This window comes from Ambystoma mexicanum, chromosome 3p, assembly GCF_040938575.1.
Source record: "Ambystoma mexicanum isolate Mex_15411 chromosome 3p, UKY_AmexF1_1, whole genome shotgun sequence".
Classification (NCBI taxonomy): domain Eukaryota; kingdom Metazoa; phylum Chordata; class Amphibia; order Caudata; family Ambystomatidae; genus Ambystoma; species Ambystoma mexicanum.
This window is the reverse complement of record NC_090925.1, coordinates 586,838,056-586,864,433: the sequence shown is the minus strand read 5'-3', so window position 1 is coordinate 586,864,433 and position 26,378 is coordinate 586,838,056. Positions and strand designations below refer to the sequence as shown.

The 26,378-nt window shown below is 44.4% G+C and overlaps 1 protein-coding gene across 3 annotated transcripts in view; it reads right to left on the bottom strand.

The window, feature by feature from the left end:
• Positions 1 to 26,378, bottom strand: part of HNF4A (hepatocyte nuclear factor 4 alpha) — an 801,419-nt gene that overhangs the window by 174,828 nt on the left and 600,213 nt on the right. For all 3 annotated transcript variants that reach the window (XM_069651329.1, XM_069651330.1, XM_069651328.1), the window contains one exon: positions 9,201 to 9,372. In XM_069651329.1, coding sequence (XP_069507430.1) covers positions 9,201 to 9,372 — 172 coding nt within the window. The remainder of the gene's footprint in view (positions 1 to 9,200; positions 9,373 to 26,378) is intronic.

Below are 26,378 nucleotides of genomic sequence, written 5' to 3'. Positions count from 1 at the left end.
GCAACAAGAAGCACATCAAAACACAATGGGAAATACAAATGCAAACATTTTTGCAACAACTGCAAACGGCGTGCCGGCAACTTTCGCGGCGTAGCTGTAGTGGGGGACAATGTCTTTTCTGTCCCCAGAACAGAAACAGATCCAACCTAGGACAGCCCAGAGAAAGCACCTGCGTGTCCAGTCCTATCAACTACCCTACGTCAGAATAGGAACCACTGGTGGGTGCGGAGATAGGCAACAAACAGTTCATCTTTATGGTGGATTAAGGAGCTGAAAAATCGTGCCTCATGGAAGGCCGGTTCACGCTCTCGGGAAAAAATTTGGAAATGCAGGGGTTCTCTGAGGCTATTTTGAAAGTTCCTTATACAAAATATTTAGACATAACGGTGGGAGGAAAGACAGTGCAAGCACCCCTACTGTACCATGATGACTAGCCAATAAATTTGTTAGGACGGGACTTCCTGAGCAAATTGAACATGACCATCTCCTTTACAGAAAGGGGGATAGTATGCTCCACCCCAGGAGTATGTCCAGTAAGGGCCATGTTAATGAACAGCACTATGAGAAATGAAATAGCAGTACGAGGGGTGCCCGCTGATATTGATATGTTTATTTATGGGATACGGGTACTGGCAAGAGTGGTGCCCGAGATAACACACAAAGAATGGAGAGTGCCATCAGATTTTTTTTCTGCCCCATTGAAAATACAGATATTGTGCCAGGTACAATAATGTCTATTGATTTGGAAGGGGTACAAGTATCAAGCAAATGTATTGCAGTGATAGGACTGGACACACATGGAGATGCGGAGAACAGTGCTGTGTATAGACCCAAACATAGCTTTACGTGATTTAACTGATGAAGAATTGTTGACTGACAGTGAAAGTGATGGGGAAATTATAATGGAGATAAGTGTACCATGTGACATAATGATTCAGCACAGGGAAATACTTAACCCCCTCATGGCTAGTGTTAGTGCACCATCCATTATCTTTGAGACTGATATCGAAAAAGTAATGACAGAATTATGGACAACAGGACCACACAATGTAGGCCTTTTGCAAGAGGTTATGCCCATAAAAATAAAATTGAAACCAATTGCAATCCCACCTAGAGTGAAGCAGTATCCATTATAAAGGGAAGCAGAGGAGGGAATAAAAGAAACTATAAATGCGTTATTACAACAGGGTATAATAGTGCCGTGAAATTCACCCAGTAACACAGCAATATTCCTGATTAAAAAGGCAAGGGGCGGGGCTTGGAGGATGATACAGGACCTCTGCCCACTTAATGACATCATATAGAAAGAATTCCCTCTAGTGCCTAACCCAGCATCCATTCTGTGTAGAATCTCAAAGGAGGCAACCTGTTTCACAGTTGTAGATTTGAGAAACACCTTTTTCTCAGTGCCACTCGACCCCAGTTGTCAGTACCTAATAGCCTTAACTCTGGGGGGATATGAACACTGTAGATTGCCACAAGGGTACTGTGAGAGCCCCAGCATTTTGCACAAAGACCTTGGTAATGTGGATGTAGAGAGTACGATCATTCAATATGTGGATGATCTCCTCATCTGCAGCAAGAGTGAGGAGCAGTGCAGGGCAGACTCTATTACATTGTGGAATTTACTAGCTACAAAAGGGTACAAAGTAGACAAGGGCAAGCGTCAATACTGCCTAGTAGAAGTGTTGTACCTGGGAGAGTTGATTTCAAAAGATGGTAAAAGAATTATACCTGACACAGCAGCAGCAATATGCCATGCAATAATCTCCAAGACAGTGAAAGACATGCAGACATTTCTCGGCATATGTAATTACTGCCGTGCATGGATTCTGGATTATGCGGCTTACACACACCCGTTATTGCAGGCATTGAAAGAAGCACAAAAGAACAGTGCCCCAATAAAATGGACTCAGGACATGATGACACAATACTTAAAATTAAAAGATCTCATCACACACGCCCCAGTATTAGCGAACCCCGATTAGGACCGGGAATTCTACCTCTATTTACACTGTAATGAAATATTGATAACAGCAGTACTAACAGAAAAAACATCACTAGGCCACAAGCCATTGGCCTACTACAGCAGCACATTAGACACAGTGATGCAGGGCCACTTCGCGTGCGAACAAGCTCTCGCATCAGTGGCTTTCGCGATAGAGAAAAGTGCCACAATTGTAATGGGATGCTCAGTGACACTGTATGCAGAACACTCACTCTTTGCCATTCTTGGAAGATCAAAATCTCAACACTCACAACACAAAGAACAACGGCTTACGAGATCATAATATCCAGCCCAAATGTCCATGTAGCTAGATGTAAAAGTGTGAACCCTGCTACATTCATTACAGAGCCCTGTACTGTAGAAGATATGCAAGTACATGATTGTGCCACATACGAGGGGGAGGGAGATGATATCCCAAAAGCAAGCGAAAACGCTCTTGAGGAACGAGAAATATATTTTGTGGATGGGCCAGCATCAATCGACAGTGAGACAGGAGAAAAAAATGTAGCAGCAGCAGTGGTAAGAATAGAAGGGGAGGAGTACTAAGTTATAGTGCATAAACGCCTCCCATCACACTACGCAGCAAAAGCAGCAGAGTTGATTGTGCTATTTGAAGCACTACATGCAGCCAAAGGATGTGCAGTGACAATCTATTCTGACTCGGCATATGTGACAACAACAGTACATTTGTGGTTGTGGCGATGGCAAAGAAGAAGGTTTAGGAGAGCAGATGGTTCACCTGTACAACACGCAGCAGTATTGAATGATTTAATTGAAGCACTAGCAGAACCGTCAGTGGTAGCGTTGGTAAAATGCCAGGCACACACCAACAACACGGATGCAATCTCACTCGGGAACACGGCCGTGGACGCTGCCGCAAAAGAAGCAGCCCACTTTAATGTCCCCAACCGCTAGAGTGCATTGTAAAGACACAGAACCAAGAACAGCAAGAGGAGAGGTACAACTGCACCCCCATAATGCAAATAATTGAGTTACAAAGACATGCACCGCCAGAAGAGCGAGAATTATGGGAAAAAGAGGATGTAAATAGTCATCCACAGATTTAATATGGCGGCAGGAAATGACAGGAAAGGTAGTGATGCCTGTAAATTATTACAAATAGCATTTCAACAGCTGCAGTTTCCAACAAATGTAACAAAACAACATATTGCAGCAGACATTCAGGAGGAATGGTTTGTCCCCAACTTATCAAAATTAACAATAAAATGCACAATGTGCCAGACATACAATTCAGGTATGGCCCTCAGGACATTACAGGGAATACTGCCACGCCCTGTAGGACCATTCGGAGAGCTCCATACTATGCCGATATGGGAGAAAGATGTAACAGGCAAGATACCTCATTGTAATAGTGTGCCCCTTGTCCAGGTGGGTCGAGGCTGGGCCATGCGCCCACCCTGACGCCAAGTGTGTAGCAAAGTTTTTAGTGTGTGAAGTATTCTCCAGGTGTGGCATATGCGATCAGGTCAGATAACGGCACCCATTTTGTAAATTACCTCTTCAAGGAGGTGACCACATTGTTAGGGGTAAAGCACAAATTATGTTTGATTTACCACCCGCAAGCAAAAGGGGTAGTAGAAAAATCAACAGCCTACTCGAAAGTTATCTGTCCAAGCTATGCAACACACTTAAAAAGAACTGGCTGTATTGCTTGCCTGTATTGCTTGCCCCTAGCACTGTTCCAACTCAGAACGCAGCCCGTAAGGACCATCATTTGAGCCAGCACTAAATAGTGACTGGACGATGCATACATACGCCACTATCACCAGTAAGAAGAGCATCAGATGCTCACAGAGCTGCCACATTGCTCGGGCAACTGACACGTGCAGTATGAAGTATAGCAAAGCAAATAGCACCCGCATTTACACAGAATAATGGAACAGATACAACGCCAGCACAAGACAGACCCACAGGACAGCTAATGCCAGGAGAAAATGTATATGTGCGCAGCTTCATGTGGAGATGGAACTCCCTGTGATTTCATGGCCCTTATCACGTGATATATTGCACGCCAACTGCAGTGAAAGTGAAGTGGTTGAAGTACTGGGTGCATCTCTCAGATGTGAGGAGAACACACAATAGTACCACGCCCCCAAGTGAACAACAGCAAAACACAGATGCAGGAATACCCTAAAGTAGAGAAGGAAAAACATAAGAAATAAAATGGGGAACAATTAAAAAGAGTAAGGAAAAATGAGTGCATGAAGGGAAAAGGGGGTACAAAAATGACAAATGTATATAAACTAGTTTAAGAAGAAAATGAAGTGTACACTGCCTCCTACTATTCCTCTATGTCTTTCTATTGGCTTACCTTTACGGATTATTTTTGCTGCGTTTCTAACTCAAGTTAATGGAGTAAAAAGTGGAAAAGTGAATGTCAGAAAAAATTTGGATATGACTTACTAAAAGGTTTTTTTTGGGATTAATTAAAGTAACTAGAAAAGTATTAGTAAATAAATGTGAATGGTAATGTGAATATCAAAGGAAAAAGAAAAAAACATGTATATAAAAATTAAGTATGTTTTGGTGTACTTAACCCTTTTATATCGCTCCTTCAGGTGGATATATGACGGAGAGGAGGGCCCTCACTAACAATGACTCAAATTTAGGTAGTGATAGGGTAGATAATAGAGTGAATAAATATTATAACTACGAGTGCGGCTTATCGTTGGTAGCAATAGTGTTTTCTGTAATGTTATTTTGCCTTGGTTTGTACTGGAGTTTGGCTTTCATAATTGGGGATATGAAAGAGGGGGGAGTGGGATAAACCTGATACGAGAAGGATCAAGCCTTATATGGGCTGGAGTTAAGACAATTTGGACACATAATGCTCTTTAAATGATAATCGCACAACGTTGTATAAAAACCGAACTGTCAAAACCCCTATTTTTCCACTTGCTGCTATGGGTTTCGATAAAGATATCGAAACTAACGAATATGATGGTGATTATTCCCTGTTTGGTGTGTCTGACCTGACATATACAAATGTACATGCAACCACAGAACCTACCTCATACGGCACTGTAATGCAATTTAGCCCCAATGCCCCAAGCACCCAAGACTCTCCAGTATCACAACATTGGCAAGCTGCTAGTGAACTAAACAATGCAACATGGGCAAAAGTTTTTCCTATAAATTATCAGAGAGTAAAAATGATAGATAATAGTAAAGGGGGGTGGAGGTGGAGGAGGTGGAAAAGGGGGGGCGGGAGGGAAGAGCTATGATGCATACCATGGCCTGGGATTTGGTGAGATTGAAGACCCCCGCCACCCTAATCAATCCAACAAATGGTACTCAAACATGAGGGCCACAGCCAAACAAGTAACAAACGAGAGCTGTTACGTTTGCTCTCTCATTCCTCATGCCTCTGGCACACCCAAAGTTCTTATACCTCAAGAAGTGCCCTTGTCGGATGCCCAATGTTTGGTTCATCTAGTATTGTGTAGGATTCGAAGCACCTTCCAGTCACACACAGTTACAATAGAATTGCTGCAGAATGAAAAAACTTGTACAAGTAAGCCACGAGGAGTGATTTGCATCAAAGAACCATTTTTTGTTATCAGAGGGATATGGTTCACAGAAAACAAATGGCATGACAAGACAATCACGTGCAAGGCAGAGGCATTGCGAGGTCTCACTGAGGAAAACTTTCAATAGGTCAAAGAGACAGGTACTCAATATGGTCCCAACATATCACAAAGCTCACGTGGGTCACAGCTCTCGAGAAACCCATCAAAACACAGAAAGAAATTGAACATGAACTTTGTTTCCATGGTGAAGGGAAGGTACAGATGGGCTCAAACAGGCAATGCAACAAAACGCTTATCATTCCAAATATGAAAAAGGGTACAGCGGCACTGCATTCGGCATTAGTGGTGATTCCAGAAAGCAATATCCAAGGGGGGGGGGGTTCGGCTGGCATATCGGCAGCATCTCAGTCAGCAACACCAGAGCCCTCCGCCTACGACATTCTGTCTGAAAACGAGTTACAATACAAAGTGTCCTACGAAAGAAGCTTATCCAACTACATGTCCAGCCAATCTTCAGAGCTCCTGTCCGAAATTCCAGATAAATATAAACTTTGTAATTCCGCTGAGACCTTTTTTACTTCCCTCCTGGCGCCAGGACTTCAGGAGCGAGCAAATGCCAAATGGCTGCAGATCATCCGCTGGGAGTTGATCCAACTGGCCAACTACACTGAAGAAGGATTCAACGTGATTAGGGTGGAACTCTGCGCTCTGCGATTAATGAAAATGCAGAAGCGGTACGTCCTGGATCTCCTCACAGCAATGGACGGCAGTGTTTGCAGAAAAAATCGTGAGTGCCTGCTGTACATTCAGACCTTCTGAAGACGCAGATAATGGGACCCTTTCCCACGTCATCTCAGCCTTAAATAATTTGGGGGAAAGAATGCGGAAGGAAGGAGGAATAGAACCAAGCAACTGGTTCGATGACATTTCCAATTGCATAACGTACTGGTTCAGTGCGCAGATAAAAATGTTTGTCCCACTTATCGTTTTTCTTTTGCTATTTTTCTGTGTGTGCCAGGTGGGCATTCGATGTTGTGCAAAATCAAGGCCTAGTTCTGCTATGATGATGGTAACAATGGGCAAACCGACAACAGCAGCAAACATGAAAGATGCACAGATCCAAACTGGGGAGTCAGGTCCCTCTAAGTACCGCATGACGGCAGTATACCGTCATCCTGGGGATAGGGTGGACAACTTATATCACACCACAATTAAGGAACCATGGGAACTAGAATGGTATAGAGAGGTCTGGGTAGATCTGGATGGGGAGGGAGGAATATGTATGACCTGTACACCTGATGAATATGCTAGAAGAGGTCTGAGCTTACAAAGTGTTTGTAGGGCTTGGATGCCAATTAAAAGGGACACCCGCATGGGATGAGGCAGTGCAAGAAGCAGAGTACTATCAGAATGAAAATAACCGCAAGGATTAGTTTGTTACTTTAGATGTAACGAAAGGGGGGAACGTGTAGGAGTGAGGGGGGCGTGGCTACAGGGCCATGGAGTAGGTTGCAGATCCTGTGTGCTCCTGCGATCCGGCAATGATCCTCACGAATATGAGATGAAATAGAAGCTGCTGACTGATTGCCTTGTAACCACGGACGTATGAATATCCAGTGCATGTGCGAGGCGAAGATCGTTGAAACGAGATGCTTCCCCAAGACAGCATTACACAAATGAAGATGAGCACCCAACGCGACCAGGAAGTGAAGATGGCGCAGATGGCACTCACACACGAGTGAAATTCGACCCCGAGCTGGGGCTGGGCTCCTGCAGGGAAGCTAGCTGTGAGGGACACACAGGAGCTGGCACGGCTGATACCTACTAGCGCAAGACTACAGTCGGACACATTGTGGCAGCTGATGAGAACAAGCCGCGCATAAGGGATGCGGATACATTGTGTCTGATCGAGACAAACAAAGGCACGGAGGTCTGTGCAGCCCACAGAGGAGGAGGAGTGCGGGGGCGCTGACTGGAACTGGGCAGAAGAGCTGAGGCTCATATAGCTGAAAACAAATGAAACGAAGCACCGCAGCCACAGCCGGTGAGTTTGTATTGACACAGAACAATCACATACCCTGAAGCCCTATGTGTTTTGGACGGCGGATTAAAGATGGCGCCCGGCCAATAAGACACAACGTGTGGGAGCAAGGGGTCGTTTGGACCCCCCTTGCACATTTTGCACAATATGGACCACTTGCTCACGCATTAGCAGGGTACGTCTCCATTGCCCTTGTGCTAACATTAGCATAATTGGGGCTGTTGCGGGATACACTTGGTTTCCATTTTGTGTGCCCTCGACTCCATCTTTGGAGTCGGCCTCACTCCGATAATACGAAAAGACCTCTCTCCCCTCTGCAGCGTCATGCACAGCGTACTCATGGCCCCCACTTTTTCATCCCCTGTCTGAAAGCTTCACAAATCCCTTTCTCACGGATGCGCCGAGAATAATTGCAACAAATAGTAAACTGTATCATCTCACCCTTCCTCTGTGATCATTGTCCTGTGTGTGAAAGGCCTGAACCATGCCTTGTAGCTCATTTATCTCCACAAACCTGCTCCTACTCCCTTAACCACGCTGTTGGAAAATGACTGCCAATGTAACCCGGTGCCCTCCTAAGGTATTCTCTTGATGTACCAGAAGTGTGACCCTGCTGTGCAGCCCACCCCAGAGTGCCCCCACTAAAACCATATCTCTGTCGCAGTATATTGTGCCCTAAAACTAATATATGTCATTATACTCCTCACTCACCTTGATGTGCTAAGACCCGCCCAGTTGCCCAGGTTATCGGAGGGGACAAGCCCCTTAAGCCCCGCACCCCATAAAAGTCCCAATGAAAGATGATATAATCACATGTTTGCAATTTATAGGTTTTCAAGATTTACTGAAAGGTATACTAATGATTGTTGTTTATTATATGTCTAGTGGTAGTTTCTCATGCCAGCTTAGTTAGTGTCAACTCTACCTCGCCGTGATCTAACCCTCACCCCTCCTGGACACAGGCAGCTGGACCTCGTGACACTCATCCTCCCGCCAACTGGGCAGCCTATCCGGAGAAAGCAGCGCCTAAAGAAACATACATGACATCGCCACGCAGCCAATACTGTACTAATGTAGTACCCTATGTTATGATGTCACCGATGATGCTGTTTTGCTTTATATTTCCATGTAACTTTATTGTTTGCCAGAGCGCTCTCGAGGCAGCAGATTTTTCTGGATGCCAACTTTATATAAAATCGTTTAAATCTTGCAACCTGTTCTCTTAGTCTCATTCCCTACTGGGATATGTGATATTTTATGAGGTTGTCTTGGTAAATCGGGGATTGAGCCTTTATAAAATGGCCCATCTTTTGAAACATACAATTTTTGAGTGAACTTCCCCTTTAACATTGGCCCGGTAAAGGTGTTGAAGCTGTCTACCGTTGTGGTATGTGGATCATAATTCAAGTGGTGCTGCTACCTTAGCAGTACAGCACCTACAAATAGAAGTGGTTTCAATTGTCTAACAAGCATATATGTGTCCGGATGTGTGCACCTGTGGATCCCGCTGAATACTAAGTGCAAGCAAATATGTTTCATATTTGGGAATACGCTGAAGCATATCAGGCCCTTTTTAAGTTACAAGAACTTCCCACCTTACCTGCAGGAATACATATGATTTTTCCTTACGCTTCTTCTGAAGAAACCTTTGCATCCATCGCAGCTCGCTGCTCCATAGTGTTTTCCAGTTGCTCTGTCTCCACATATTGCGCATAAAGAGCTGATGCCAAGGTTGCTTGCGTTGATATGTGATGCTTCTGAGGGTGAGGTATCTATAACAGATAGAACTATAATAAGATGCAATTGAACTTATATGCAAAGCAGTAAGTTATTGTCCTCTTCTCGAGCATGAAATCATAATTCATCATAAAAGGAAGTTGTATTATCTGGGCAAAGCAGGTATAACACAAAATTGTGCACTGCAGAGTTTTAGCTAATCTGAAAAGTGCTGCTTGGGGCTTAGGACGTTGGAACAAGTATATAATGTTTCTGTCTGTCATCTTGGAAGTCAGTAATACACCTGTAATCATCCTCTGGGCTGCTTTTGATGTGCTGGGATTGCCTGCTTTCCCACCGTGTGATTTCAGAATGGAAAGAACTTTGGTTATGCTTTGTACACGCTTCGATTTACTGACTAGTCTGTGTGCTTATGTAAATTACAACATGATGGTCTGTGGAGAGAATCTCTCTTCTGGGTGACAGTGCTTCTGCAACTTGGTTTTTCCTCTGATACAATGCCTGTAGGATTGCAACATTGTATCTGTGGGAGTACAAAACTCATCAAACGTTCCTTTAAACAATTGAAATGGCTTCCCTTATGTTCCTTTTGGGATGAACGTCCAATGACCCACACGCGGGAGAAAGATAACCTGACACCCATTAAATGATGTGTGCTCATATGTATTAGGACCACTCACACCCACCTACACATAAAATACACTTTTTAGAGATGCACATGGTACTGAAACAAGAGGCTAAGAAGCACACCACATTAGGCCATGCAGACACATCATGGGAAAGGAAGGAGAAGTCACAAAATGAACTGTCAGTTGAACAGTCACAAGGGTGAGTAGGGTAAGTTGGTGCCAACCATTGGGCCCCATGAAACAGGATTAAAGTATTCTTTTTTGCCACACTGTTCACACCTCATAGGATTGGTCGATTGTGGTGGAAGCAGTCCACCCAGGAACACTTGAGATGGAACAGCCAATGAATCATTGCCAAGAGGAAGTCATTAGCGTGATCATGAGGGATATGATAGGCCAATAGGGCTAGGTATTGTATAGATTCACCTATAGCACAGCCAAGATGGTCCAATCAGCGAATATCAATTTATATGCATCTTGAAACAATGTGTGAAAATCAAATCCACTTCTCACTATATAAACTGCCATTTAATGATGTAATGTTGAATGATTCATGAACTGTTCCCGGCTGAGGTTGCATGCAATGAACTTTGTTTTTCTTGCTTCTTATACACTTTTAGTGGCTCATTGGATTATTTTGATAAGATTCAGGCTTTGGGCCTACCGTACATTTGGAAAGCCTTTACATGATTCCAGGCTTCCCAGAGGCTACAAGCTCCTCCACCACATTCCCCGGGGTAAGCTGCTCCTGCCTGCAGAGAGCAGAAACTGTGCAAACCACAAGGAGACTTGCAAGTGCAAGGATTATCCAGAGGCTTGCCTGATCGCTGTAGACTGTGGCGCCGCCCCCAGGTGTGCAGGCCATCTTGGGGAGGGGAGACGGCATCTGAGGTCTTCAGAAGAACATAGAGAATGAAATGCACCTGATGCAAGAACAAGTGGGAGAGTGAGTATTGGAATGAGAGTGGAGTGTGTGAAGGAGTGAACCATGTGGTGTATATTCTTTTAATGTTTTACTATTTAGTTCAAATAGAAGAGGGTTCTCGCAGAGATGAGCGGTGACATCACAGTAGTAGTAGTGGCCAATGAAGCGAAACATGCCTTGAGAGAGGAGGGAGGGCAGCACTATTTAAACAAGAGTGGGATGTCCCACACTAGCGTGGACTGTATCACGCTATTCCAAAGGAAGGGATTGAGAAGAAGAAAAATAAACCATTGTTTTTTTACGTGTCGACTATTTGATTATGTTGTAAAAATGGTAGATTGAAAGGTGTTGCTTGATTAGAGGCGAGAGTAGTTTGGTGAGAGTGTGGAGAGTGGGGTGGAGAACGTGGGAGGGACATTTTTTGGGGTCGTTCTCTTGCAGAGACGCAGAGTGATTTGTGTTCGCCTTTGTGTTTTTGCGGTCATTTGGAGGTGCAATTTAGGGGCGACCTCTGGAGGTTCTGTTAAACATGGTGTTTTGTTCTATTGTGATAATCAGTCATTGTCCATTACGTCACTGTGACATTGTTATTGTCTGAACATGTGTACACCAGTTGAACATATGTGCAAGTATCTTCTGCCGTATATGGAGAAGATTATCATATATAATACTGAGTAAGCAGCATGGACAGAGGGACAAATGTTTACTGCATGGCCAGCAAAAGGCACGATAATTAAGGGGATCATTGAACACACATACAAGCATCTGTTGTGAATGTATAAAGGTTAAAAGGTCAGTAAAAGAAGGCAGAGCATATTAGAATTAATGAACCTATATAACGAGGTAGAAGGGGAGTAAGAGGGGAAGAATAAGCAAGGAGAAAAAACACCTGTTGTAGCCCCAACCCGACCCCTACACAAAGACAGCACAAACACGACACAGGCTGCAATGCCTGTGCAGGCGTTAATCCCACCCATACCCGAAGAAGGCACCAATTCGGCACAGGCTCCAGCGCATGCTTAGCCAATAAACCCGCTCACACCTGGAACGTATGCTGTAAGACCCGCCGCAGGATATACAAATCCCTGCTAAAAACCCTGAGCAGACTCAGAGCCAGCAGCGTCATGGGGCGATGCAGCGAATGATAAAGACTGAGACCCATTAGAACAAAACTAGAAAATCGAGAACATAGGGATCTAGAAGCAGCTATCCAGAAGACAGAGGAGGAGCTTCAAAGAGTAATGAAGAAAAAGAGAGAAAGGCCGGGTCCAATGATAAATGTTGATACCTAGACAGCAGAGGAAATCCTGTTGAAAATGCATAGTGCATTGAACAAGGATGTTAAAATAGACACAGAAGAGGGAATGTGAACGGGAGGACGAAATGAAGAGGGCATGCCATGTCGGGAACAAAATCAGCAAAGCTACGACTACAAGTCAGAAGCAACAGAGAGTGACAGTGAACAGGAGCAAGGCGAGGAGCACTGCGAAATAGGGGACGAACAGAGAGGGAGAACTTCATGGGGGGAGAGGCTCAGACCACGCCAATGTTCAATAGCAGTAGTAAGAGGGAAGAAAGTAGTAGGGAGATCCCAGTATGTGCCTTGGCCACACATGGACAAAAACAACTTGATAAAAACACTGCCCACACTCACTGCAGGAGCAGGAAAATGGAACTATGCATTAGAAAAGCAGACCGTGGGAGACACCTTAGCAGTGTAAGACATGAAGAGCCTACTGTTCATCTAATACACACCCACTCCTAGCATAACTCCTCCTGGTACCTGAATGTGCTTTAATGTATTGGATGTAGCTGGTTCACCTGTAACCCTTCGAACCACCTACACAGACATATCTTTCTCTGTCCTCTGTAACCAGTAACTCATGTACTTGTACCTATCCTGTATCAGGTTCTCCTGTAACCCCACAAACTTCAGACATGCAATCATCCCTGTCCAACTACGTAAGCCTACTTGTAAGAGGGCTGCGGTGCCCAAGGGCTGCTTTGTGCACTTTATAAATGTAAAAATTTAAAAAATAAAAAAATACTTGCCACTATATTACGGGAACAGACTAACACAATTTGGGAAAAGGCAGGTTACCCAGACGTTTGATTAGAGAGTGACACACATGATGGGGCTCCATTCAATAATTGCCAAACCCATGTATGTGATGCTCTGAGAAGGGCATAACCAGACAAACTTGATATAGGATCTATCATGACATGGACAATGCGTCCTGATGAAGACCCAACATTATACATTCATTCAATTCAGGAAATGTGGTGAGAAGAGTCAGGGGAATCATGAGATAAAAGCATACCAATATTTTACCACATGTTACGCAGAGGTCTTCCAATAGAAGTACAGGCAGACCTAGATCAAATAGTGGGCATCGAAGCAAAAGGATAGGGCGAGATACAATCGTACATAGTGTATTACTGTAAGCAAAAGTATGAGAAAGAAAGAAAAAGAGGAGCAAGCACAGTGAGCAGAAGCAACATTGGTACAGGACATTTTAGCAGAGACAAGCATGGAAGGTACAGTAGTCACGAGTGTCGCAGATGGGCGGCAACAACATGAATCACCACATGGATGGACAGGTAACTGGGGAAGTGACAGAAGGGACATGGGAGGGGTCCAGGGAGCACAAGGTCATTCCCAGAGAGGATGAGGAGGGGAATTTGGAGTATTAAGACTGAGATTTGGAGGGGCATGGTGGGCATGTGGAAAACTGGGACACATAGAACATGATTGTTGAAGTAGGCCTCCTATGCAGTATCACCCAGGTGTGCCCCCCAAATCAGTATCCTGCTTATGACTCATTTTACAGGGTACCAGCATATAGGGCATATGCCCCAGGGTCCGCACAACCTCAAATTCCAGGCCCAGTGCAGATAGCAGCCCCACACAGGGATGGTCCATTCAGTATCCAACCCCAAATGTCGCTCAGAATGCCAAACAACAAGTGCCTTCCCAAGCTACTACACCACCATAATAACAGAATGCATTGCCACGAGGGATAGTAACACATTACACAGGAGCAAGTGTCTTGGGAGGCAGCTGATTCCTGCTCCTGGGGACAATTATATAGTCAAAATAGGACAGCCCACAACGAGCCCTGCCATGTCCAGTCCTATCAGTCAACCGGGCTCAGAAGCTAAGGTGGGTGTAAAGCTAGGTGACAGGATATTCACCTTTATGGTGGACAAAGGAGCCACCATGTCCTGTGTAAAGGAGGGTAGGTTTCCTTTCCCCAACGAAGCGTGGATGTGTAGGGATTCTCTGGGGCTATTACCAAGGTTCCATTCACAGAAGACTTACCCATTACAAAAGGGACGCAGGAAATGTTAGCACCATTATTGTACAGCACAGAGACACCTGGTAATCTACTGGGAAGAGATATTTTGAGTAAACTGTACATGACAATTTCATTCACAGACAAAGGGATAGTGTGCGCTACACCAGGCATGCACTACACTAGTGTAGCCGCAGTAGTACCAGCACTATGCAGCACCAGTGAAATTCTAGCACAACCAGTGCACAAATAGATATAGCCAAACACGTTGAATCACAAGACCAGGTAGACAACTGTGCAGTATATGAAGGAGCTCCCAAAGAAAGCAACACAGTGAGTGAAGATGCTTTTGAAACAGGAGAAGGACTTTATGTTGACAGGTTGTCAATGAAAAATCAGGAGAATGGCCAAAGGCACACAGGAGCAGCAGCGGTAAGATATGTGATGGGTCAAGAGGAAGTGTATCAGACAGTAATGCCAACGAGACTACCCTCACACTACCCAGCACAAGCAGCAGTAATCATAGCACTCATAGAAGTGCTTGAGGCATCAGCAGATGCTGACATCACTGTATATACAGACTTTGCTTATGTAACATCCACAATACATTCAGGTATATAATGTCCCATCCATGTAGCAATTGTGAAGTGCGCAGTGCACACTAAAGGAACAGTCCCAATTTTACATGGAAATGCAGCTGTGGACGTAGCTTCCAAACAGGCAGTTTCTATGCCCTTTCAAATTGAAAGGAAAATGGTTGTCATAGCAGTACAACAGGAGCAGTTACTAGAACTATACAACTGATGAGAAATTATGGGCGAAGTGAGGATGTACATTATCGCCCACTGATATGTTCTGCAGACAAGACAACAAAGGTAAAGTAGTGCTGCCTTTGGAGCAGATTCACCATCCAACACTTGCACCCAAGCAGTACATTGCTGCTGACATTAGCAAAGACTGGTTAGTTCTGACCTGGTATGGGATGTGGATAAGTGTGTTGGTAACTGTACAATACACTGAAAACACAACGTGTGACATAGCCCAACCCTTCGGGGCCCTTTAAGGAACTTCATGTCATATCATTGACATGGTAAACAGGTGCAGTACGTATCGTTATATGATTGCAATTGTATGCCTATTTTCCCGATAGATTGAGGATGGTCCATGTAAGCACGATGATGCAAAACCTGCAGAAAAAGTTTTGATTAGAGAGGTATTTCCAGTATGAGATATATGTGATGTCCTGAGGTCTGCAACGGTTCTAATTTTTCAAATGAATTCTTCAGTGAGATAGCCAAATTATTAGGGTTTTAACTGTTTGTTGAAATATGGCAAAGATGTGTGCAATGCTAAGAAGGAGCTGGCTATATTGCCTGCCTTTGGCACTATTCTGTTTGCACAACCAGCCAAGCAAAGACCACCACTTGTCACCGCACAAGATGGTGACAGGTAAGAGGATATACATGCTGGTTGCACCAAGGTGAACAATGACAGACACTCACAATAGTGCAGATTTCCTTGGGGGAAGAGTTCAATGTATACCTTAAGAATCTGTCAACACACACAAATGTTTTGTCTCATTAGATTTTTAATTTTTTTTTATATAGCGCTACAAACCCTTAGGCATCTGAGTGCTGCTTACCCACAGTGTGTGGTGCTCATTTATCAACCTCGGAAGGTTGAAAGGTTGAGTTTGGCCCTGCCAGGATTCATGCCTGTGTCGGCAGGCTCTGCACGGATGTCAAAGCGAGCGCTCTACTCGCGATGCTATCTGACCAGCTTCGAAGGTTCACCAACAGGCCACAGTGAACTCAAGCAGCAAAGAGATGACACAGCCTATACATCTACTCCCTGGAAACCAAGTCTACACAAGCGAGTACAACAGAAACTGGAGAGAGCCAAAGTTCACAGGTCCCAATGAGGTTGTCTATGTTACACCAACACTAGTGATGTTGAAAAACCGGCATGCCTAGGTACATTTGACAGATCTCCGAAGAGACACAAGCACAACAGCAGAGCCTCAGCAAGACGCAGTTACTGGTGACAGCAACATCAACCCAATTTAAGTAGATTAGAGACTATGGGCCTCATTACGACCCTGCCGGTCCAGAAAGAATGGTGGCGGTAAAAACGCTGCCACTGTTCTTTCCGGACCGGTTGATTCAGAGTCCTGCAGGTGGAAGGTGTCACTCCCGCCAGGTCTAACCTGGCGGGAGTAACGCTACCCGCCTGCAGGTGCAAATGGAAACACCGGCTCCGTCATAGGTACAGAGTTTACCAGAATAACTACCTGGAAGACTGTCAAAATCATCTAGACAATATACAGACACTTTCTAGCATCTAAAGAAGCAGTGGCCTACTTAGGTAAGAATAGAAATGCTGATTTACCTCAGTAAATAAGATATTCTGAATATGATTTACTCATTAATAGCTGTCCTTACATATATTCATTCATGAAAATGAAATTTGGCAACAAAGTAAATCATTTAGGTCAATAGAAAACAACCTCCCATCAATCAGATTAGGTTTCTAACCACAAGGTGTTGAATTGGGTAATGTGCTTTATTATAGAAGAGTAACAGAAATGATCAGGACATACAATACTATTATCCTGTTGAGATGGTTTATCTTTGATCTTTTATGTACAATCATGTTCTAACAAAATGTAGTTGAAGAAATATACATAATGAGGATATGGTCAAAGTAAAAAATGGAATCAAGTTAGAATGCAGTCATGCTAATTACATTATGGGGGTAATTCATGGATTATTTGTGCCAAAAAACCAGCATTTGTGCGCCATTCTGCCAGCAAATCCCTGTTTAACAAATGGGGATTTGCAGGCAGAATGGCGCTCAAATCCCATTTTTTTGGCGCATATAATCCATGACTTACCCCCTATAAGTAATGATATGTTTTGAAATTTCTTTTGAGATATTCATTGAATGTATAACTTGCCCCTGAAGAAGAGAACATTCTCAAAACACGTTGGGCGTCATGAACATTACATTATATGTTTAATTTATAATGAATAGTGCTTTTGATTCATTATTGGAAATATTGAAAAAAAAGTTTTTGAAGTTTTGAAATATATGTTTATGTATTTTCTATATAACAAATTTTACAATTGTGTAACAGATCAATAAGATATATCCCATAATGTTTTTTGCTCATTTATTGAGCTAGTGAAAGTGTGCAGGGGATGGGAGTTCCTCTATTAGGAACTTATTCTGTGTTCATAGAAGAGAAATCCAAATAGAAGGAAGCCTAAATGAAGCTGAGCATCATTCAGAAGGCACTGATATTTGGCAAAGTACTATGAAAGAAATAGGCATATTATGTATGTGGGCATAGCCCGCATTCGGTTGGCACCCCCAGACCGTTCATACCTAAGGAAGTGCCGACAGTAGAGGCACGGTGCTTGGCACATTTAGTGCTCTGCAAGTTACAAGGGCAGTTCCATGGACACAGAGTACAGATCAGACTCGAAGAAACAAATGTAAATGAGTGTATAAGGAGAAAAGGACGAGACTATAACAAGTGTGCTGTAAGACCACAGATGTATATAGAAGGTGCAACGTACTGGAACAGAAAGTGGGTGAAGGGGCGAGCTGTGTTCAAAGCAGAGGGACTGTTGGGGTATGCAGAAGATGTTGTAAATAATGTAGATCAAAAATGCTGAAATATACGGGCGTCACATGCTAGTAGATAGACGTGCCTGCAGCAACATGAACAACCAGTAAAAGCACAGAAACTCACTTGATCTTCATTTTGTTTCAGGGGCGAGGAGGCTTGCCTCTAGGTCAAAATATTGGATGCACTAAGACTCTCACCCTGCCCGCATTACATTATGGGATGACAACAGTGATCGATGGTTTCTGGCAATGTGCAACCAAAGGATACTTTCATCTACCACCATCATCGAATGGGGTGTGTTCCCTGGTGACCCTTCATGCCGCAGTACTCCTTATCCCAGAAAAACACCTTTCACTCTCAAGCAGAAGGCCCCAGTTACCTTCACTACCCCCAACAGTGCAAGGACAGAACAACTCACAGACATTAGCATGGAAGACACTGAACTATTTGAACAAGGAAACAGTCAAAGCCCTGGAGAAGACACCCACCCTATACCGACTCTTTACAAAAACGTAACTGTCCTTTGCATCTTATCCGGCTCCTGGAATACAAACAGCCACGAACGGCAAGTGGCTGCGGATCATCAGATGGAACTTGCTCCAGATGGCTAATCCTACAGAGCATAGCCTCAATACCATGCAAGAAGAGTTGTGGGCCCTGAGGAGATGGACAATACAAAATTGTATGGTACTCAACCTCCTCACAGCCATGGAGGGAGGCATCAGCAGGAAAATGTGTTTAAACTCTTGCACATTCGTTTCCCCAAATGATATTGACAGTGGCACTCTTAGCATTGCAATAAAAGCTCTACATCATCTAAAGATTGGTATGGAAGAGGGAGGAAGGATCAATAAAGAAGAAAACTGGTTAGCTGAAATATTTTTCTCGATGCCAAACTGGCTGACAAACGTATGCAGAGCACTTTTACTTATTCTTATCTTTTGAATTTTCATTTGGAGCCTGCATCAAATAATAGTGGTTTGTTGTGTGTCCAGTGCAAATAATGTAAAGTTACTTGTGGTTAAGGTAAGAGATGCCACTTCTCCTTGGAAAGATGAGAATACCTAGGCAGACGAGCTAGTTGTAAAACCAAAGACCAAGATTGTACAAGTACAGCATTCAATACGCCTGCCAGGAACCGTCAGGTCACCAACACCAGAACCAGAAAATGTCCTTGAGTGCTACATAGACCCTACAGCAGATGAAGATTATTACTGTTTAAAATGCAGCCCTTGCGATTATGCAAAGGGAGCGGAAATTTGAGAAACGTCAGCAAAGAATGGGTCACGAAAGATGTATATGATTGGGCAAGAGAATGAGAACTAAGGGATAAAGAGTCTGTTGAAAGATTAGTTCCGGGTGGAACGGGAGAAGGGAATGTTGGGATGAATGTCCAACATCGCAAACGTGAGAGAAAATACAAGTTAAGGAAGTCCCTCTAACACGAGACAGAAAACAGATAGAAAGCCAGATACTTAGCCAATATGCACAACACATTTGCCTTAGGCAAGGCAGACAAAGGGATAGATACATTTCTGAGAACCTCCCATGAAGAAATGTCGACAGCAACGTCCAGCACACACACACACACACACACAAACACACAAACACACACACACTTAGACTATTGCCCACGTACAATAATGGTAAAGACAAATAAAGTGAAATAGAGCATTAGGCCTGAAAACACACAATAGTAAACAAAATAAAGACACAGTGTGTACTCCGAGCAACAATAAGCGTTATCATTAGAAACACAGAAGGTAGTAATTGTAAAAACATAATATAAGCACATCTTACATGTATTAGTTGTGCAACATATAGAGTGGTCTCAGGGCAAAATCAGTTTTGTAGGCCATTAAGAATTAATAAGCCTTAGAAATTCATGGATTATTCCACACAGTAAAATGCACCGAGTTTGGTTCATCTTAGAGAGGCACACACATACAAGATCAGTGGCTTGGGACAGGGTGTAAAGCAGCACTGCGATTGGTCAGAACACAGAGGCGCAATTAATTTCCGTGCTTTGAACGGGAAAGCACTGATTCAAACAAATATTGCAATATAGCGTAGTCCCCATGAGGGAAGATGTAAGAGCTCCTCGCTGATTGGCTAGGAGTAGGAGGTGTAGCAATTAGTTCCCAAGCGTGGAAGTGAAACATATAACAAACAATGTTCCTACCCATCGATTTAGGAACTAACAAGACACCGGTCTCAGCTCGGTGAGAATGAGTTAATGAGCAGAAGTATGCACAAGACAAATTGGATCAGGGGAAAGACACACACTTGGCCCCTATAGTAAAACATCCACCAAGGAGTGGGATCATGAATACTGCGCAACATAAGAACCCCAGCTAAGAAAGACATAGGTATTTATGATAACCAACATATGAAGTTCATTAAGTACTATATGGAATATAATAAGGAATACATAAGACGACCTGACACCTATTAAATGATATGTGTTCATAAGTATTAGGAACACTCATGCCCACACACACATAAAATACACAGCGCATGAAGTCATGCAGAACCATCATAGGAAAGAGAAGGGTTGAGAAGGGAAACATGTTTCCAACGGGAAGTCGCAGTATTAACTGTCAGCTGAACAGTCACAAGGTTGAGAATGGTAAATTGGGGCCAACCTTTGGGTCCCATGAGAAAGGATGTGAAGTACTCTTTTTTGTTGCCACATTGTTTACAACTCACAAAGGGATTGGTCAATTGTGGTGGAAGCAGCCACCCAAGAGTACTCAAGCCGGAACAACCAATGATCAACTGAGTTACATGTTGCAGCATGCCAACCTGTCTACTGTCCAATCAAAACTGGTTAAAACTAGACAACCTCATTATTAGATCATTGTCAAGAGAAAGTTATTAGCATGGTCACGAGGGATAGGACAGGCCAATAGGGCTAGGCATTCTATAGATTTATCTATAGCACAGCCAAGATTGTCCATTCAGAGAATGTAAATGTCCATACATCTTCAAACAATGTGTGAAAGTCAACTCCACTTCTCTCTATATAAACTACCAGTTAATGATGTAATGTTGAATTTTGTTTTTCTTGCATCTTGTGCACATTTATTGGGTAATTGTATTATTTGTATCCGATTCAGGTTTTGGGCCTACCGTACATTCCAGATGACGTTTTAGCAATGTTGCAATACACGCTACTACCGTCTATTGAATGACAATGTTTCTTCTTAAAGGGAAAGGCACCTTTTCCTCACAGAAGCTGGAGTTTTGTTTACTAGAGACCTACAGTCTCTTTTAATTGGAGAGAGATGCTGTATCATTATTGTGCAGGGTCTCACCATGGGTTTAGGCAGGGGTAGAGGATCCAGGACTGAACTGACCTAGTGGATAGGTGGATCAGGGAGGGCCAAGACTGAAGAGGGCTGTGTGTGAGTCTGTTCAGTGTCTCTGCTTTGGAAGGGGGTCCAAAGGAATGCCACATGTAACTATCCTCTGACTTTGGAATAAGTCAGGAGATTTTGTTTTAACACATATACATCTTTTTGGCAAGTGCAGAAGTGTGAAAATCGATGTGTGGGTGGTGGGTGGACCCATACTTGTGGGGTCTTTCTTTTTTACACAAACCACAAATGTGATGTTCTCACACATGTGAGAAAAACGTTGATTTGCGTCCATCTGTTTCAAAAGGTGCTTGGAAATGCGTCCTTCTCAATGGGGTATGAATGATGATTCTGTAAATTGCTTAAGTTTAGCCATGCAATGTCCTGAGCTGTTGCTGTCTGGCAGTAATACATAATGCATAATGGGTCCTGTCTGGTAGGGGTCGGCGCTGCAATGAAGGAAGAAAACGAGTAGCGCCTACACCTTTTAAATTACAAGAGATGAAAGGATAATCACCCTCACAGCCTGGGTGAGAGGTTGATGATCGTGTAGAAGGGATGCCTGGTGGGGGTCGGTGGCACTTACCTAAGCCATCTGCTGCCCATTAGTCATGACACCTTTTAGCCCACACCCCCTTACAGAGCACCCCTCGGTGTTTCATGCTACTGAAAGCACTGGCTACCGCTATGTTCAAGAAACAGTATGGGAGGTAGGACCTTTGTCTCCATTGCCCCCCACCTGCTGGAATAACATCCACAAAGCACTCAGACAGGAACTTGATTCCCCAGATGTAAGAGAAATCCGAAGAAATGGGCACTCAAGTAAAATTCCCATACTAGGGTGTCCAACCTCAGCTAGGCACCCCTAACTTCATAGTTACCCCCAGACCCTCCCAACCTCCCTGACACTCTTCCCTTCCAAAATATACAAATGAAGTAAGCACCTGGTACCCCCGCCCCATTATACAGCACTTAGCTATAGCTTTACTTGTTATTTTAATTGCATATCAGCAATGTGCTTGTACCTCTTTACTACTGTCAGTAATTTGTTAACTTAAAAACCTCTTAGACCACATTTCCCATAAGCGCCTCTAAGTATCTTTACACAATATTGCACTCTACAGAGTAACAATAAAACAACAATATACTATGACATACTTTTGCCCCAGTGTATCACAGGACATCTGTGCTTGAGAGCATCTCAGGAATTCACCGTAGGGTTCAAGGCACCTAGTTTTGTAACGATCTGGACCAGTCACAGGGCTTTCAGGCCATTAAAAATTAAAGAAAGACATGAAAATGTGCCTATTTAGAGAGACCATCCACAAGTGAGCCAGAAAACAAGGACAACCCTCATTGGAAGGGACTGGCCCTGTCCACCCTGCATTTACAACCTCATGGCTCAATTGTCCTTCAAGCGAGATCTGACATTCACTTCTGCTACCATAGGAGGAAACAACCCTTCGCATGATGGCAGTCTGATTATGTAGCAGGGACCCGATCACCCATTCTGGGGGCTACACTGGTACACCACCTCTCGGAAGTATCCAGAAGTGGCTGTAAGGAGACATGACAATGCTATACAAAACTCACTTTGAGAGAGCACCGTTAATAGCCTCCAAAGGCAGTCATCTGAAATGACTACACAGGGAAATGTGTACTTGCATTTTGGAAAGCAAATGTGTTAGGGTTTGGTTGTTAATTTATATATTGATCTCTGTTTGCCTTGTTGAGATTATTTCATGGTTGGTTGAAGAAAGCAAGCACTCTGTCCCTGGGAAGCCCTTTTTACATTAGCAGTAGTAATACAATCGAGCAAATGTTTTCAGCTCTCCTGCAAGCATTTCTGACACTGTTAATGTGCCCACCTATGTGTATGACCCTCCACATCCCCATACCCCAGCCTTATTTCATTCCCTTTCCCAACCGCCATCTATTAATTGCAAAATAAGTGCAACAATATCGAAATAAATGTGATTTAATAAATTGGCATTTTCAGCCTCTTTTATTTTTCGTTTTTTTTGAGGCAATACCCACAATCAGAATCCTACTTCCCTCATTGTTCTTCTAAGGCTACCAACATTCGTACCCATTCCCCATGGCCAGATAAACAGCAGCTAGCATATGAGGAAGTATACAACTACAAATGTTGCCAAAGGTGCTCATTGCAATAATTTGCTACACAAAACACCAAATACTCTTTAATGCAAACAAAGGAAAAATACATTGTAAACTATTGTCCAAAACAGGACTGCGAGACTTGTCCTTGGCCTCTCTCCAGGACTGAAATCTCTGCACTGGTTCCCAGTGGCTGTGAGGATTAAGTTAGTTCAAAACCCTCTGCATTGTCCACAAGACCATCTGGGGCCTGGGGCCTCAATATCTTCAACTCTCTCTTCCTAAATATCTTCCTTCTCGAGCCCTTCACTCATCCACCTCCAACTGCCTCAGGGTCAGTCACTTCTCCAAGCAACAAGTTGGTGGTAGATCTCTTTCTTCGGCTGGGGCCTCCCTCTGGAACAGCCTCCCTGCCTCTCTGAAACTTGAGGAGAACCATTTCCGGTTCCGGAAGCACCTCAAGACCTTCCTGTTTGCTTCTGCTTTCTCTCCTCCTCTCCCCAGCTGAACTCCTGGCTGAAAATGACATTGCGCTGGTCACCTGGATACCCTCTGTTCTCTGGCCCAGGTCCCCTTCCTGCCAGTTGCACACCGACACTGTCCCCCTGGCAACACCATACACTGAGGGGCTGTTTCTGTTTCCCTACAGCCCCCTAACAGCACACCACCATTTGGCTACACTTCTTATTCATTATATTTATTGTATTTGTTGTTTTTTTATTTATTTTACTGTTATCCTATGTACTGCACTGCCCCTTCCCTTTCCCCCTCACACTTTCCCTTCCCCTCTCCCTGCACTTGCACGATCTCAATGTCTCCTGGCCTAGTAAGATCGTTGTCTCTGTCTTCCCTCTGTTCCCCCTCCCTTGCCTCGTCGCGCCTTGAAACACTTGTGTATAGGCGCATTATAAATGCCATATCATATCATAGTCACATCAAAATGATTTCTAGTCATGTCTCCAAAACGTTCCCTTTTAAATCCACGGGTGTTCATGTGTGCTGCATTAATGTTGTGATTTTCTGTCCTGAGTGCTCTGCCATGCAGTGCTCCTGTGAGGTCTTGTAATATTAATGTTATTAACAATCGCCAAAGGGAGATGTTCAGGCAGAACAAAAGCAGGGGGCCTGTCACGCTCCAGTGGGGACCCTGGTTTCCCAGGTTGATAAGCAGGTTTTGATGCTGCCTTGAAGCACCTTTAATTGTCTAACTTGCGGGCCATATGAGCAGAGGTGTAGCCAGGATTGTCTAACAGGTGGAGCCTGAAGCTAATGTAGTTAGGCCCACCACAGTGACATCAACATCTGTACATGCCCACACAGTGCTGCCGAGTGGGCATTTACAGATTTTGGATGGGCCGTTACAGATTTTGGGTGGGCATTGCCCTCTCTGAGACTTACCCGGTCTATGCCACTGCACATGAGAGTAAAAGCAGTGGTCTGCCATGCATCACTGCCCCTCTTTACCTTGGAATCCCAGCGGTTTCACGCTCTTCCCCGGAGACCTAGCGAAGAGCATGAAAAGCCAGAGTCTCTGGGCTAATCCCAGAGGCTAGGCAGGTCTACCCACCGCCCCTCAAGCATACCTGTCAACTTACACGCCTTCTGCGGGTGTTACCCGCCATGTAATCACTTCACTGGCCCTCCAAGCCCCTTACACACACTGGGGATACAGACGCTTGAGAGCTGGGCCTTAAAATCAAGTGACACCATCGCCACTAAAAAGCAAAGAAAGCAAACTCCAAGGATAGAAGCAAGGCAGTCACTCATGAACTGTGGCAGAGAAACAATGTACACATTGTAAAAGCTGCTAGCGAGACAGTTTGCAGAGGCGAGGCTAGGCTGTTAGGGGCATGTCATGCATTGAAGTGAGGTGCACGAGAGGAAGACACCTGTACCATCGGACACCCCGGGGGAGGGGGGACTCTGTTGGATTGCCTTTGGCATGGAGCTTGACTTCTATTGCATCTAGAGCGAATGATGGATTAAGTATGAGACAGAGCAATACTAAGATGTAGATACTAGGACGCTCCGGCAATGGGTGAAGTGAGTCCACGGCGGCAGCAATGTACTGTATGTATAGAGAGGCGGTCCTGTGTTGTGATGGATGGAAATGGGTGTTTCCCCAGGTTTTATGTAGCAGGCATGCCTGAGATGTGGGCACGCAGAGATGCAGCTTCTGATGTGGGACAGGCCAAATCTTAGCCTATTCCTGCAGAGTCAATCAAATCCAATAGCAGTGTTTTATGATTGCCAGTTCAGAGAGCACACGTTCGCAAGAGCAGCACCGGGTAGTGTTGAGTTCTGGATGTGAAGGGTGTAAGAGGGGCGAATTCCCTTGGGTGGAGGGCTTGGCTGACCAAACGGTTGTTAGGCGCAGCAAGGAGCTAGCCTCCGAGTGTGAGGCTGACATAGGGCCTCATTACACGGAATGCAGTAAGGGTTTACCGGTACCGGTAAGGGCACCGGTACTGGAAAACCCTTACCGCCTTACTACGAGGTCCCTTTGCTGGACCCAACCTCAACGGCTGGTTTTAGCAGCCGTTAAGGAATGGGCCCGCAAAGGGACCTTGGTCCTAATTACGGTACCGCAATTTGCGGTACCGTAATTAGCTCCTTCCCCATTCCCATTGAGCCCTATGGGGGCAAAAATGGGAATGGGGAAGTGCCTTGGTGAATGGGGAATTACTGCCCCCGCTCACTTTGGAGTAGGGCGGTAATTCCGCCATCCACCAAGGCGGACATGGTAAAATACCGCCGGCAACCATGGCGCTAATAGCGCCATGGTTACCGCATACCGTGTAATGAGGCCCATAGTCTCGCTCCAGGTGCTGCTGGTGGAACTAAAAGAGGGCTTATCCTCGCCAGTTCCTTCGATATCCAAGTCCAATAGATCCGTGGAGGGTGGAGCAAGAATAGGCGGGAGATGAACAACTTCGGGCTCGGTACTAACCATGAGTCTGGGGCCAGACAAATAGATCCAGGAGCTGGCCTTAGTGGCAGGCCAGAGGGCACAGGTGGATCCAGAGAGGAATCCAGTAGGTCACAATCCCTGATGAGTGTGGCTATACCTAGGGCCAGCT